Genomic DNA, 16540 nt, shown 5'->3' with positions numbered 1-16540 from the left:
TGGCAGTGCTGCCATGGTGTGTGGAACCGTGCAGGGTGACACCTGCCAGTGCCAGTTCTGAGATGTGCGTGTTGTGTTCTGCTCTGCACTCACAGATCTCCTCCCATTAACCCCTGAGCTCTGGGGACACTGTGCCAATGTGAGTTACTGCATCCCAACACATGGAAAGGGACGTGTGAGTACCAGGGAGGGAACCATTGATGTCAAGCTCCTGATCAGTTCATTTCTGGTGAATGCTCGTCATCCAGGCAGGTTTGCTCTAGGGGGAGATGGCAGATTCAGGACAGAACATAATCCCTGCTATCAAATGGTAATTATGAGAGCAAATACCTGTCTGTACTCATTTTGAGCTGCATGCTGAGCAGGTAACACTGTGCAGGATATTGCCCAGGGAATACAGAGAACTGCAGGATTTCATAACATCTTTCCTTAAAGGCTATAGAACTCAGAGGTGCTCTGTCTGCTTTACAAATGTGTTCATTTCTGAGCCATACCAAGATTCAAATTGTTTTTCTGATAGAGATAAATTAGCAAGAGAGGTTCTGAATATGGCTGGTTTGAGGATTTTTTTGCCTGGTGGCACATTCCCATAGGAAACTGAAGCCCACCAAGGTTTGTCAGCTCCTCATTCTGGGACACAGCCCAGAATGTTGTAAGGGATATTTTGGTATACACACTTCTCCTCCCATTATCCCTGTTCTTTTCCTGCTTGGCACCCTAGGTTATATTTCAACAAGGATTAAGTGCATTGGAGCTTTTTACTGGAGGATTCTGAAGGTTTATTTCCCCACAGGGACTCTTTTGGGCTGATAAGTGACTTCTTCAAGAGGGGGGAAAAAAATCTCCTTTCAAATCCCTTTTATTTTGAGGTTCTGTTAAAGGAGTGGGCTCATCTGTGCTCTCTTTTGTGCTCATGCGTAACACAATGTGAGACCTATCAGATTGCATAGAAAAGTTGCTGGGTACAAGCAAAAAGTGCCCTCAGCTTTCCTTTCAACAATATTTTTAACTTGGAGCAAGTCACAGGCCCTTATTTCTCCCCAGATTATTCCAGGCAGCTCTCCAGTAAAAATAAGTAATTCATATTTTGAGATGCCAGAAGTCTCAAGGGAAAGATTTTTCCATGCAGCCTTTCTTTTGATTTAGGCATTGCTCCCCATGTTTTCCTCTCTGGTTTGTCACTTTGTCACTGAATGAAGTCACCTAGGAGGGAATAATGAGAAGACTATCAAGGGATGGGGTTGGTAGCACATGAAGTTCTGTAATTCCTTTGCTTTGGGACTGCAAAGAAGCACAAAACTGGTGCCTATTTTGGGCTTACCTAGAAACAGAGACCAGACAAAATTAAGGGAATAAAAAGCATTTCTATTTCTTGAAGGGCCTTCAGGTACATTTCAGAGGGGCAGACAAAGCCCCCCAGGGGCTACACCCAAAAATGGATGATGGCTCATGGGTTTTCACACTTTTATGAGTTTGGGCCATTTGCATATTGGGGGTTAATCTTCCAATTACGGCTTCAGGTAATGAAGTCATTTTACCCCCAGTTTGCTCCCCCCAATTCACTTTTGTTTGTACTTTTTGGGGCCCGAAGCAGTGAGGTGTCCTTGATTGCCAGGCCTGGAGAGGAATTGTGTTGTCTGAATAAAATGGGAGAACAGTAGCTGACAGGTTATTGAGCCGTAGAGCTACACACTAAAGAACTGCAGGATTACAAATATATGAAAAGTAGACAAATCCCAAACTCCTAAGGCATCATAGGAGCAGACCCACTCTGCCTCCTGCACAGAGAAGGACGAGCAGCCCCTCACTCTCTGTACTCAGCCTCAGCATGGCACCCACCTCTTCTTCACTCCCACCTCATTGTGGGTGACTGATTACCTGGGTTCTGACAGTGCTGACAGACCCAGCTGCCAAATAAACCTGAGCAAAGCAGACAGCAGTAATGCACTGGTTTGTTCATTTGATTTACATTAGAGCAGGTTTATAATGACCATAAATGATTCTTTTTACAAGAGGTACATAAACAAGTAAAATTGAAATGACTGCTCTGCATGCTGCTGCACATTCCTAATGCTGCATTTCTACGTGTACAAATGAATTCTTTCACTTCCACTGGCTGGTTACTGCCTGAAAGAGCCTGTGGCTGTGCAGGATGGCATCCCTCCTGCAGTGTGTGGGTATGGGCAAGGCCATTCCCTTCACTTCCAGAGAGGGGCTATGAATGGGAGCTTTGGGTTTGCTCCCTCTAAAGCTTAACCATCTTTGGTCTTTCAGAACAGATGATACTCAATATTTTGTGCATTAATCAGTGTTCTCTCCTGTTGTGATGCAAGGCAGTTGTAAGGGTTTTCCATGCCAGCAGTCCATGAAGGTCCCTTTGTGCCAGGACAGTGCCCTCCAGCAGAGCTCCCTACACAGATACCCAGTCCCAGAAAAAGGCTGAGCTCTGTTTCTACACAGGTGTTACTGTTGACAGTGTCAGGCTGAGCCCTCCCTGTCAGAGAACTTGTGCTGTTCCCTTCAGCACACAGGGAACCCAAAAACACTCGAAGCAAACAGGAGCAATAGCAGTTTGACTAGGGGAAGCAGTCAGGATGTGCAGAAAGCCAGAAACGTCAGAGCAAAAAGCAAATTGCTTAGAGATACCTGAGGAAACAATCTTCATTTCCTTCCAGAAACTTAGGGCAAGTGTGTCAAACTGAGACACAGGTAAAGAAGTATTGGTCACCACAGGAACAGGGATGAAGATGAGGACAGCAGGAAGATTAGACGTGCAGAGTGGCTTTAAATGTTAATTGCATTGTATACTTGGTCAGGCATGAAGTTCTCTTTACATAATCACTCGGTGTATTTCAAGGATAACAATCTAACAGTGTAGCAGGTGAGATAAAAAGCAAACTCCTGCCTGTGCAAGCAAGGTTTGAGGTGTGTGCTGCATGGTGATCTCCAGATGCTGAGTCATGTGTTGTCATTGGATACCTTTATTTTTTTAGAGGTAGGTTGGATGGCTTTGTAACTTCTCACAGGTGCTGAGAATGTCTGAATTAAATGGATGTTTGTAGTAAGTCTATCAAATTGTGCTTCAGGACATGGTACTGTTCATTTCCACTGTAGGAAGTACTAAAAACTCCAAATCACACACCCACACACAGAAATACTGAACTTACTGGACCTTCACTGTATCACATGTGATAACCTGTATCACATCACATGTGAAACTTGTCACAGACTGCTGGGGAAGGCTATTTCATCTTGCACTGTTTCATGTCTGTTTGCTGACAGCTTTCTCCACTGTAACTCTGCTTTGATACTTCCAGCTTGGACTTCACAGCACCTCACAAGAGCAGCAGCTGTTGTGTACTTCTGTCATCACATCTGATTATTACTGTTTATTTTTCATTCCACATTTTTTATTTTTGATGCCCATCCTGTTTTTAGCGAGGACAGGCATTCAGTTACGGTACACCCTAGCTAATTACAATAAATGAATGATCCAGATATTCCTGGAGCCCTGGTGTTAGATCAGACTGTACAAACAGAACAAAGACAATCCAATCCCTCATCAGATATTGTGGGCTAAGAACCACAAGCTACATGTGAGCTACAGGCTGGAAAGCCAGCGTATCACCACCTACAGTTTGATTTTGATTGGGCCATACAGTAAATTAGCTTTTGGTAAATGAATACATTTGGAATGAAATGACATTTGGCTGCATTGGTTTCTGGACTGAAGATGGAAGTGTAGTGCTGACTCTGAAGGCCATTGCAGGTTTCTGCTGTGACACCACCTGGATCACTTTAGCCACTTCATGTCTGTTATTTCATCTGAAAAATGGGAATGATACTTCCCAGGAGTGCTGCCATACTTGCTGTTTGTAATGTCTGTTAAGACTTGAACTAAAGACTTTTTAGGAATGTAAAAAGTTACTTCTTCCATTGATTATTCTGAAATTACTGTCAAGACGGTCATGCTTTGATTTAAGAACTGCCAGGGTCTCTTGTTACCTGCTTTAGGGGGTCAGAACACTTGGCAGCTGCTGAAATGGTTTTCCATCTGCTCAGGTCTCTTTTACACGTGTATTGTAGTGCTGAGTAACTCTATTCATTCCAGCTTATGTCATCTTGGGTCTTTCTTGGGGCCAAACTGAAACACTCCTGCTCACAATGAGTAGTAGCACGCGCCATAAAAAGTCTCATTGATTTCAGAAAGGCTGTCACTGATATGTTGTACTATTCATTGTTAAGTAAGGGAATAAATATCTCAGTCTGTCTCTGTAGAGTGAGAGCAACAGAAGCTGGAGGATGGGGAGTGGGAATTACAGAGACAAGGAAACCTTTCATTTAAAAAAGATGCAAAGAAAACGTGATTCATCTGAATGTCTTAACTCCAAAGAAAAGCTTTCACTGGCAAATGATAGAATATAGTATAGTGGCTGACATCTGTAGTAAAGCAGAATTTAGAAATCTCATAACAAACAAGAATATAAATTACTTGGCTGTTGCATCATAAATTTTACCTAAACAGTGGAAATTCAGCTGAAGTATGACTTTAACTACTGAAGAATTCCAGGATGTAAAAGATGTGGTGTTTCTGGGAGTGAGGCAGGGGTTTGTTTGGGTTTAGTTGCTTTCATTTTCTGTCACATTTTACAGGCAGTTCCTTCAGAAGTCACATAATATACTTGCACAGCTTCAGAGCTATTGAAAAAAACAGGGGTTTAATTTAGTGGTTTTAAAGGCTACATAAGGGCACGATAACACCTGAGTCGAAAGTATTTTATACCTGTAAATGTTTTGACCTTTGTGACTCAGAGCCCTGCCAGAACAAACCCAGCTCTCCTGGTACACACAGTGCTGAGCAGTGCTTGGCAGGCTGGCAGGTGTGATGTAGGAGGATGTAAAGAAGTGGAAGAGCCCCCCAGCTTCATGTGCAAGATGCAGTTTTGAAAATAAAAACACAACTCAGCGTGCCCTGCTGGCTTAGACCAAAGCACGCTGGAAGGTGCAGAAAACAGCTGTACCTTCCCTCCAATCCCAGTGCCATCCCCACACTCTTCCACAATCCCTCTCTTCCTCCACTCCACACGGGAAGAGCAGAACCGTTGCCATTTCCACCTGGCCCGAGTGCTGATGTTAATCCGTGCTGCATCCTGTGGGTGGGATGGGATGGGCTGTGCTGGGGGCAGCTCCCCAGGGAAAGCTGTCCCAGGTGCTGAGCTGCCTGAAACAAGGGGTGCTCACTTGCTGCTGTGTGTGCCCCGTTGGAGAGGCAGTGGAACACTCCTGGAAGTGTTTCTGGGCACGGAGCAGCTGCTGCTTTGCTTTGGGGATGCACAGCAGTGAAAACTGCCCAGCTGTGCCTCCTGGCCCTGCCACAGCACCGCAGGAGGATTTTCCTGGAGATACATTTCAAGGTCTTGATTCTAATTGGGAGTTTCTAATGGGAGTTACAGATACTTGGTTTGTCTGAAAAAAAGACAAATTGCTTAGACACGCCCTTGGAACAGTGTTTGGTTGATGTTTGCAGTTGCCTATTTCCGATTATTTTTGGCTGTAGAGCGATGAAGTAAGCTGATGAAAGTTCAACAATCATAATCTCATGCATGCTTTATTATTTCCATTGCTGCTGCACCCAGAATCCCCAATTAAAGCTGTTATGTTTGTAATTTGGGGGAGTCTTTCCTTTTCAATAGGTAAGCAAAAAGACAGTAATGAATTTTTTACCAGGCTACCTCTGCCTACTCAGCTTTTATTTAAAGCAGACTATCTCAGAAACAGGAAGAATTAAAGCACTGGTAATTTGCAAATGGACAGGTAAATCAGACTAAATTTAGTCGTGTTTGTGATTTTGCTACCTTGAAGTTTTCCTGGAGAGCTGGTAAAGCAGAGAATAGTCTTTCAGTACAAAACCTGAGCTTAATCATTCCTTTTGTGACTCTAAGCCAAGCTCATCTTTCAGTTACATCAAATTCAGTCCGGTTAATTTTTCCTTGGCACAAGTCATTATTAACAGTACTCAAATAATTCATATTTTCATAAAATCATAGAATACCTTGGCTTGGAAGGGACCTTTGTTAAAGGTCAAGTAGTCCAAGCTCCTGCCCCAGTGCTTATGGACAGGGCTTAGTGTTGGATTTGGCAGTGCTGGTTTAGAGGTTGGACTTCATGATGTTAAAGATCTTCTCCAGTCTAAACAATTTGATGGCTCTTAAAATGACCAGAAAGTCATTAATTTTTTCTCTAGTTAGCATGTTAAAGAGCAAGGCTCCATTGTATTTAATCAGAAGGAAATAGGAAGAAGGAATGTCTTGAGAAAACCCAGGAAGTGAAAAAATAAATAAAAATCAGACTCCTGGGTTTGGAGAAGATCAGCAGCTGTTGGGCTTCTGAGGACTTATGGCCATCATCTCTGTCTCGGGTTACAAATGTGCAGGGTAAGGTGTTCAGCAAGCACAGCCCAGCAGCAGAGCCTCCAGTGTCACCCGGCCGAGGTGCCAGTGACGCCCGGCCCATCCCGCCACGCGCCCGGCGTATTCCTCGCGGAGGAACCGGGGAGCTGCGCCTTTCAAGTCTCCCTCTCTGGCCTTTAGCCAAGAGTACTGAGGCTTTGAAAAGCAGGATTGTTCTGAAAGGGGGCGGCAGTTCCAAGCAGCCATTTGCTGTGGTATGGCACATCCATCATCTCCCTGTAATCCACGACTGCGTGTGCTCACATCACAGACAGTGCTCTTTTCACTGGCTGCGCGGCTGCAGCGCCTGCCAGAGAATTAGGGGGAACTGGCCAGCCTTCAAGATTTCTTCACAAGGACTCCTTAATCAGCTCCCATGCCTCTGTACTCCCATGGCAGTGTGTCTGGTAATTTGCTGTACTTTATGTACACTCTGTTCATCATACAGATTGGCTTTTTACTTTCTGCAGCAATTCCTCTCACTTTGCCAACACCTTGCCATTTGCAGCTTTAATGCCTATCGATAGCACTTCATCAGCAATAGCTGCCAGTGTATATTCTTTTTACAAGATGTTCACCCTTGGTTTTTGTAGATAGTTACAAATTTAGTCACAAACTGATTGAATACTTTGTTTTCATTTGCTTTTCACATAGAGTCGATTCATCAAAATGAATGGATCATTGGAAGATTGAAAACAGTGATGGAGAAGCTTCTCTAGGATGGGTTAGTGTCCCAGGCCAGAGTCAGCTCTGACAAACCCATCCCTGTGTGCCTCATCTGGGTTTTAAAACCTTCACCAAGAGGGCTTTCACAGCACCCCACAAGCAGCTGCCTGCATAGCCCTAGTGCTGCTCCTCATCCCACTGCCAACACACAGTCCCGAATTCGATTTTCCTCTGCCCTGGGATCTTCACTCCCCAGACTGAGCCATGGAAACCTGAGCAATCACCTTGTTAGCAAAGCCAGGGCAGAGAAGGCATCTAATACCTCCATTTTTGAGTGTCCTCTGTCACCCCGAACTGTTTGTCATATTTCTCTTGGTCTCCCTTTCACTGGTGATGGACCTTTCCTGTGGCCCTTCACATCCATGCCACTGCCAGTGCAATTTGAGGTTTTGCTCTGCTGTTTGTCACCATGTGCCCCATGCCACCATCCTTTGCCTTTCCTTTTCCTGTCTGGCTGAACAGGGATCCCCCTGATGGAGCTGTGTGGGGCCACCACTTCTCTGCCTGCCCATGCTCTGCCACACTAATTGGAGACAGTTTAGTAAAATTATTTCCCTCTGAGAGGTGTCAGTTTTAAGCAAAACCTGTTACCGAAAAGCATCCCTGTGTAACTGGATATTGAAAGTAAAGTCCAGAGCAAACTTCAGGCATTTCTCCTGGTCCACTTTCAAATGCACATTGATGTAAGGCTTGTAACTCACAAGTCAAGCAATTTGCTTCTAATTTTTTATTGGAAGCTGGTGGAAATGTGGCGTGGGGAAGAGACTGTGCACCAGCCCATGTACAAGGAATTGTTTTGCTCCTAAGGGATGTTACTACAGTAATCCTTGCACAAACAAGGCTTGGTATTTCACAAGGGAACTAAGTTATTAGTTCCATTAAAGTTGCACAGAGCTGCGTGACCACTGTCACTCCACAGCAATTTTTTTCATTTACTATCAATGGCAGAACTAAACTGCCTTTTGATATTCAGTGAGGTGCAACAATTTGTTGCAGAGAAACAGATACGAGATCCTATCTTCTCCTGCCTTCTCCCACTCTGGAGCTAGAAGTAAATGCTCTGAGTGTTGCAAGGTCTCATCTCACAATATCTTCTGCTCTTTGGAATATCCATGGTGGAACTGAGGGGTTCTTATGGCTGGATGACACATCACAGGAGTATTTCTGTCTCCTTGACATCTCCAAAGCTGAGAGATGTCAGGAGCCTGTAGTGCTTGAGTGTACCAGGTCAGTGATAGAGGGAGGTCTCAGTGCATATCCCAGACTTGGATACACTCGTGGGCAGTTGGACAAAATTCAGTGAAATTATCAGTTCTATCCCTGCTAATTATTTTAATGGTTCTAATCTAAGTTTGTAACTAGAGGGCTGTAGATCTCTGAGTTTTCTAGTTTAGTGTTTGATTGCAACCTTATGGATGGCTGGGAACTTGGTAACTGTTCTGGATACCAGTAAATGTTGGGGCTTAATTGAATGTTGTTCTTTGTTGCCCTTTAATTACCACTGTTTATATCTTCCCATTTTTCATTTGACAGTAGTGCATGAATGCCCCAGTCAAGATCACAACCTTGGCCACTGTAGGTGCACAGAAATTACTGTCCATGTCCTGAAGAGCCTGCACAGGCCAGTAAAGAAAACTGCATGGTTGCAAATAATCTTCTGAGCTCCTTTTCTTTTTATAGTCTGTGGTTCAGGGAACACTGCTCAGCAGCAGTGGTTAGAAAGACTCTTCCATTCACCTTGCACTGTCTCTGCCTGTCTGGCAAATTGTTACCTCTGCTTTGTAACACACCAGTCTTTATGAACCTTTGTTTCAGATCTCTAATCCATCTTTAAATTAGGTATTTTTCCTGCCTGCCTCAGTTTGCAGTGATTTCTCTATCATCTGGCTCCAGTTACGTGATCCTCACATGCTACCTCTGAATAAATGTTCTTTGAAGTTACAAAGCAGAAGGATGCCCTTGGTAAGCTGCTTTGATTCAGCTGCTTCAAGCAGGAAGAGCACAGCTGAGGTATAAAGGTTAATTTCACTGATCTCAACTCAAGTTAAATAAGAATTTAATGAAGTCCAACAGATGCTCAGTTTACTATTCCTGAAAACCTAGTTTCTCCAAATTCTTTACCCAAGTAGACAGTCTGTGATGTTTTTCTTTTCCAGAAGGGATATATTTCTTGGCCTAGATTTTTGTAAGATGTCAGATGGCAGGAATGGACCTACTGAGCCCAACCTAAGATGTTTAGTGTTCTCTGGGAAAAAAAAAATTAACTGTTTATCCAGTTTTCAGATGGGATAGGGTTAATTTTTATCTTAGTACAGCGCTGTGTTTTGAATTCAGGATGAGAATAATGTTGATAAGACACTGATGTTTTGATTGTTGTTAAGCAGAGCTTACCCTGAGTCAAGGCCTTCTCTGTTTCCCATGCCCTGCCTGGAGGAAGTGCAGAGGGAGCTGGGGGGAGCATGACCAGGACACCTGACCTGAGCGGGCCAAAGGGAGATTCCATGCCACATTCCCAGTATAAAAACTGGGAGGAGCTGGCCAGGAGGCACTGGTCACTGCTTGGGGACAGGCTAGGTGTGGCCAGCAGGTTGTGAGCAACTGTGCAGTGCATCACTGACTTCTCTTGGGTTTTATTCCTCTCTCCTTTTCATTACAGTTATTGCTAGGTTTACTTTTGTACTTTTTTTTTTTATTCTCCTGCTCATGGGACTGAGCCAGCAGCTGTGTGGCACTCAGCTGCCAGCTGGGGTTAAACCAGCACACTGCTTGAGCTGGTTCCTGAGTGGGAGCCCTGAGGAGCAGGGTGCCCTGAGCTCCAGCCCAGGTCCAGTTTGTCTGTGCTGGTTGTGACTCAGGTCTCAGCCAAGGCCAGGAGCAGACTGCAGGGGGGGAGAGCCCCCTGGAGAACTCCAACCCTTGCCCCCACAGAAGGATGAGCCACCTGCCCTCATGCAGTTTTGTGGATGTCTGGCATGTGTCAAAGTAAAATTCAAATTCTTAATTAAAAAGGAAAACCCTTCATAATCCTGAATGAACAAGTGTATACCTAAATTCCAGGTGGGATCCTATGGAGCCCTTCTGCAGCTGTAAATTCAAGGATCTCTTATAACCTGTGGTGTCAGTGGTATGTGGCTTAAGTAGATTACGACACAGTCAACTTTGACTGCAAAATTCTTCTTACTAAGATGGAGTCTGCATTGAAACGAGGTTTGCTAGGCCTAGACATCCACAGGCTGGCCCAAGTTGCACAGCAATCCCAAGTACAGGTTCACATCAGAGATCTTAATTATTGTCTCCAAACATCAGGCACGTAATCTGCATTTTGAGGAGTCTCTACATGGATATTTACATAATTTATGTTGTACAAAGTCCGCTGATGTGTATTTGCATAACAGAGCACAGCAGTGCCAACAGATCCATCGCAGCACACGGTGTCAGCTCTCATGAACTTCCAGCGGGGTGTTCCCTTTATTGGAGCTCCTGTGACAGGAAGAAGTGCCAGTAAAGAAAAAATATATAACTGATAGATCTCAGAGCAGGCTGAGGGCCTGTCAAAACTTCCTTGGCTGGCTGGAAACACACAGAGGTCAAGCTGCCTGCTCAGTCACCTGAGAAGCATTCTGTGTACATTCATGCCAGTTCTGTGCATGGAAGCAGCAAAGATGGTCCTTCATGTTCATCAGAGCCCACTGAATTCCCTGATCTGGGGTCCTCACTGTTCTCCCCACCTTTCCAGCCACACCCTGACACTTGCATGCTCTCCAGCTTCCTTGTCCTTAAAAACAAGCAGTTTTTCTCACCACCACCCACCCTAAGTCCCTTGGCATGATCCCCTGGATCCATGCACAGCTGCCTGCAGAAGGACCTTGGGCTTTGTCACTGGTGTCACCTGGGCAGTCAAGCCTGAGCACATCAGTGCAGAGAGAAGCCAGACCTTTGGGTTCCAGTGCAGGGTTTAGCACCTCAAAATGGTGTTTTTAAGCATTCTCTTGATGGAGACAGTGCCTTAAGGGCGGTTTAGCCTGTGAGGACTAATGGCAGTAATGTTTTTTCCCTTTTGGCCAAGTGAGAGAACCCTGGCCAAGGTAAAGTTAAGCAGTGTTGTTACCCAAAAAAGGGGATGATTTGTAGCCCTCAGTCTGTTATGTACCAATGTTGGCAGACCTATTCAACTCAGTCTGGTGCTTTTGCTGTAGGTGACTCCATGAAAATTGGAGGGAGCAGTTCAGATCCGTACAAAAACAGAGCAGGGAAAGGGATCGTTGCCAGCTCCAAAAAGGAATTTCCTTCTTTTAATTTGCCCCACAGCCTGAACACTGCCAGAACATAGCCTTATGCATACCCTAATGGATGGGGCTTCGTTTTGTAAGAGTTTCTATTAGAAAAGTTTATTTTTTACGCTGGTTGTATATCTCCTTTCCGTTTGTGTTGATTTGGGTATTCATCATCCTGCTGACTGTGATAAGGGTTCATCAGTTTCACTGCATGCTACTAATAAGATAATGCTTTTAAGCCCTTTGGTATTTTCACATGAAACACATTCTTGCTGCTGCAGCTCCTCTGCAGAGTGATGGCTCTGATCATCCTCGCTGTCAATAACTGTCAGCTGTGATGGAGCTGGGCTCTGGCCGGCCGGATAAACCAGCAGTGTGAAACAGAGGATGTGCAGTGCTGAGGAGTTGCCAGTTGCAGGAGAAAAGACTAATTAAAGCTTCCCATACCGGAGCTGCAGCAAGCCTAATGCCACGATGTTTTTCTGTACTACTCCTGATGTTCAGGCTCAAGTGATTAATAATAAGTAATATCTTGCCACAGTTTCTTTTGATTTCAGTTCTGAGCAAAATGAAATACTGGAAAGATTCAATAAAAATAAAATTCCTACTGATTGATATAAGGACTAGAAATATTGTTTGGCATTACAACTAATCCTTTTTATCATCTAGATTAAAAGCAATCAGATGCTGTGTAGATTGAGGTGATTTCAATGTTTATTCTGTAATTAAACATAAATTATTATTATTATATCCTATTTGAACCTCTTTAAGAGATCTTTAGTATAAGGTTCTGTGGCTGCTCAAAAATGACAGAAGTACAGGAAGCATCTTAAACCCTCTCTGTTGCCATTGAAATCTGGTGACTTCAGAATCTTAAAGCAGGAATTGTATCTGCCCAAGTTTCTAAGGGAGCAATGGGAATAACGGGAGGAATTTGACTGGCTTTTAATGAATGAGGAATGATGAGAGCAGCCTGCTTGCAGGGTGAAAAGACCCTTTCAGATATCTTCTAGAGATGCTTGTGATTGTTTTCCTGTGGCTGCCATGCTGGAGTTGCTGTGAGTTGTGGCCATTCACTCGGGGTTTTGCCGAGCTGCCTGCAGTGCCTGTGTTGAATCCTCCCTGCCTCTCTTTAAAGGCTGCTGAGCTAAAAGGGCTCTGCCCCGAGTCCCAGCCCTTTGGTGAGAAGGGAGTTCTGCAGTGCCTGATTTTCTCCTGCTCACTCCTTGTGGATATGGGATCTGCTTCTGCTAAATGTGAGAGGATGGCCTCCTGAGCAGAGAGCAGTCCATGCTCCTGCCCCTTGCTGCCATCCCCTTGGGGAGATGTGAACACATCTCATGCAGGGACACAGAGCAGTTCCTATTGTCACTCCTCTTTTGGCTGACACCCTGTTAGTTAATTGATTAGTTCTTTCCAGTTTGCTTCCAGGATAGACCCAGGCAGTCCAAGCAGAGCCTGCTTCAGGCTGAGATGTCCTTCCCTGCACAGCTCTTCTGAGAGAACAGAAGTCTTCTGGACACTGTCTTCTGGACAGTGCACGAGAGACCTGGGTGCAAGCACCCCCTGTAAATCACTCACAGGAAGGGTCTGAGCCCCGGTACCATCTGTCACTGCTGCCCCAGCTGGCAGATTCCTCTCTGCTGCCCTGCACTCGATGTGATCCCACAGGCCTGTCCTGGCAAGGTCTAGCTGAGGGGAGCAGACCTGCAGGGCATCCTCCCCTCCCAGCACAGCTCCCAGGGCTCGTGTGCACAGCCAGCTGCACAAACACAAACCATGGAGGGCTGTTGGAGATGGAGAAGGATCCAGAGAATCCTTCTGCCCCTAGGGCTGGGCAACAGCTGACAGGGTGTTGAGAACCTCGCTGGTGTGTGAACACAGCCTGGGCAGCAGCCTGGTACAAGGAAGCCTGGAATTCCTTGGGATTGGCCTTGCTGAACACAGGCTGTAGCCTACTCACACCTGATCTTACTCTCAAGCTATGTGCTTGTCTTCTCATGGCATGAAGAAACTGTAAATGCTGCTTAGGTAGACCTTCCAGTGTTTTCAGAACTACTTTTCAGTTCTAGACCTGAGAGGCATGTCTAACTTTAGCAGGTGGGTAATAGTATTTATCTTGGTGCTCCAAGTTCTGTTTAAAGTTAAGCAAAGTTTAAGGGAACTTCCAATCCTGGTTGTAAGTTGAACTTAGACTGCTGAAGTATAAGATCATATCCAGGCCTGTTACGAAATGGAGCTCTCTGTGTTTGGAGCAGCAGAGCTAAATTAAAATCCTCATTACAAATGTCAATTTCAAATACAATTAGCAGGTTATGAAAAGGGTTTGATATCCGTAAAATGTAAATTTTGAAGCCAGAAAAGGTGCAATTTCTTCTTAAGGGAAAGAGTGCCAAAAACACATGCTCCTTTTCTTCACAAGAAATTAAGGAGTGTCTGGGGGAGAGGAGCTGGGATGGCTTTAAATATTTTTGTACTCCCTTCCAAAATAAGTTTATAGTTTCCCCACATACAATTTAATTAAGCCTTCGATTTGACCTTTGTATTGAGCAATAAAAGTTAACTGGGAAAGATGTGGGTAGAAGGAGAGCACAAACAAAGCATGCCCCACGTCAGGCAGTGATGAGAACTGTTTCTGTAACCAAAACTAATGAGATCATCAGGACAAAAGCAAGAGCCAAAGCATTTTCAATTATTACTAATATTTTTCTTCCTCGAGCCAGTTTATATTTTTCTTAATTACAGCTTTGAGCTGTGGCGTGATATTTAGCAGATGCCTTCAGCACTTGGCGTGCTGATCACTTGCACACTCCAGACTGGCAGGGGCACCTAATCTTTGAAGTCTGGAGCTCACATTCATCTTTAACCATAAAGGTCAGCCCTGCATTCCTGCATCCCCCCAAACTGCCATTAAGTTTAATAGGAGCTTGGAGCATGCGAGGCATGCGGGATCAGGATCGCTCTCAGTCTTCCTGATAGTACCAATGAGGCATGTACACAATTTCCAAACTTAGCCAATTAATTGCACCATACAGTGAAGGCAGAAGGCTGTCACAGGGTTTTTGAGTTGTTTCTTTTATTACAAGAAAGTTACAACAAATGTTCCACAGATTTAGTGGGAACATCATGTTTTACAGATAGTTCCATGCTGTGTTTCAGGATATCATGTCAGCTGTGCTACACTACATACGAGGTATCTGGCAAACTAAACAAGCATAAACATGCAACCACAAACATGTGCCTAGGACTAGACTAAAAACAGATGTTTCCAGGAAATGTAAAATATGTTTGGCATGTTTTAAGCTTATATTTTCAGCTTGTCTGCATTTGAGTAAGTCCCATATTAATATAAACAAAATGACAAAACCTTTTCTTGCAAATGACTGATTGATTAATGGAAGTACTGCTGAATCACACGAGGTTTGTTAGGTTGGATTATTTCTTCCCAAGGAAAAGATGGATTGTTCCTGCTTGACATTTACCACGGCAGGAGCAGTTCTACGTGCAGGTTTACTTTTAAACCCAGAACTAATATAGTTGTATTGTGGCTCCTGAAAATCCTGCAGGGTTTGCTATGGCCACTGTATATCAGAAGCCAAACACATACAGTGACAGCTTTCCTTAGAGCAGGACAGCTGAGATAATGTCCTCCTCTCTCTGTACACATGTACATTACACTCAGATGTGTATGGACTAAAAAGTTGCTTGGGAAAAGGGGAAGGAGCTGCCATTTCATGTGAGTGTGGCTTCCAGGCACCTGACATCTCAAACTGTCTCATGGCTGCTCCTGCCTTTTCTTTATTGCATTTGAATTAGTTCCTGAAAGTTCCAGCCAATGTTATTTCTTTCAGAGGGTGGGTATGGCTCTCAGATGGAAGAATTTGCATCCAGAATGTGCAAAATGTGCAGGAAGTAAAGTAGTTCTCTCACTGGTCCACAGGGAATGGCAATCTGCCAAAGATCACATAGAGCTTAATATAGAACTAAAACCTGGAAATAGATAATCCTGGTCCCAATTTATGATTATCCCCTTACTCATTCTTTTTAAAAAGAGAAAGTTCTTAAAGAGAGAAATGGAAAGATCTCAGAATCAAACTGGGACACATCAGCTTACCCCCATAATCTTGTCCCACAGGTCTTCTGGAAAGGCTGAGCTGAAAAAATGTCACTCAGGAATTCAGTGGAGAGAGTGGTCTATGCACTTAAAACTCCTGGAGTTCTTCCTTTTTCTGATTAAAGATTTTTTTTTTCCCCTCCTAATACCAGGTTTCCATTAAAAGGTATGTGGGGAAGAGGCTTCTCTGGACCCACGTTCTCAGGCTGAAATAGAAAACGGTAGAACAGTACATACAGAGCTGTTCATTGCTCCCTTCTTCTGGCTCCACAAAGCATACATTACACCCACCTTTTACTGGCTGGTATTACACAGACCAAAATAACAGACTCCAGAATTTGGGGAATTGCATCACGAGTTATCATACTTTAGGAGTTCTCACATTCCCATTTCCACAGCATTCCTGTTTCCATTTGTCTGCTGCAGCTGTAACTGGAAATAATTACTGCTGGTCTTAATGTCAAGATAATGGATTATTTGGAAATTGTTGGTACATTTTATGGTGACAACATTGTTTTGCAATTTCAGAGCTTCTTCCTTTGAATATGTAAAAGTAATTTCAGCTTTTGCTACCCGAGGTGATAAAAAGCTAATAATAACACTGCAGCATCTACTGTAATTTAAGAGCCTGTTCCACCAAGTTGCACCTAGCTTTAATTTCTTACGAAGCTGTCAGCCAAACCCAAGCCTGTGATCGAAGGGAAATTTATCAAGCAACTGAGCTCCAGCGTGGAGAGTAACTGCAGGTGCTGACCAGTTCACTACAGACCTGTCTTATGAGTGTCATTACACCCATGATGAGGCATTCAAGACCGAGGCATTAATTTGCTATTGTAGATGCTGACAGTCTGTCTTTTCAAAGCACAGTGTTTGCATGAAAGTCTAGAAAGGCATGGACAAGAAAATAAGAGTATATAAATGGTCTGACTTGATGTAATTAACATGGGGAAAGCAGAAATAAACAATCTCTGCTTCTT

The 16540-nt window shown here is 44.1% G+C and overlaps 1 protein-coding gene across 3 annotated transcripts in view; it reads left to right on the top strand.

Moving 5' to 3' along the window:
- Positions 1–16540, top strand: part of LOC121364104 (glypican-5-like) — a 343722-nt gene that overhangs the window by 319262 nt on the left and 7920 nt on the right. Inside the window, exon 9 of one of the 3 annotated variants that reach the window (XM_041487096.1) lies at positions 11731–11821. The exons of the other annotated variants lie outside the window; for them this stretch is intronic. Within the exon in view, the coding sequence (XP_041343030.1) occupies positions 11731–11774 (44 nt within the window). The 3' untranslated portion in view covers positions 11775–11821. Of the gene's footprint in view, positions 1–11730; positions 11822–16540 lie in introns of those variants that run through there. 3 annotated transcript variants of the gene reach the window in all.

This window comes from Pyrgilauda ruficollis, unplaced genomic scaffold (genome assembly GCF_017590135.1).
Source record: "Pyrgilauda ruficollis isolate IOZ18807 unplaced genomic scaffold, ASM1759013v1 scaffold79, whole genome shotgun sequence".
In the NCBI taxonomy this organism is placed as follows: Eukaryota; Metazoa; Chordata; class Aves; order Passeriformes; family Passeridae; genus Pyrgilauda; species Pyrgilauda ruficollis.
Note: the sequence above shows the minus strand (reverse complement) of the source record. Positions and strands in the feature narration are given on the sequence as shown.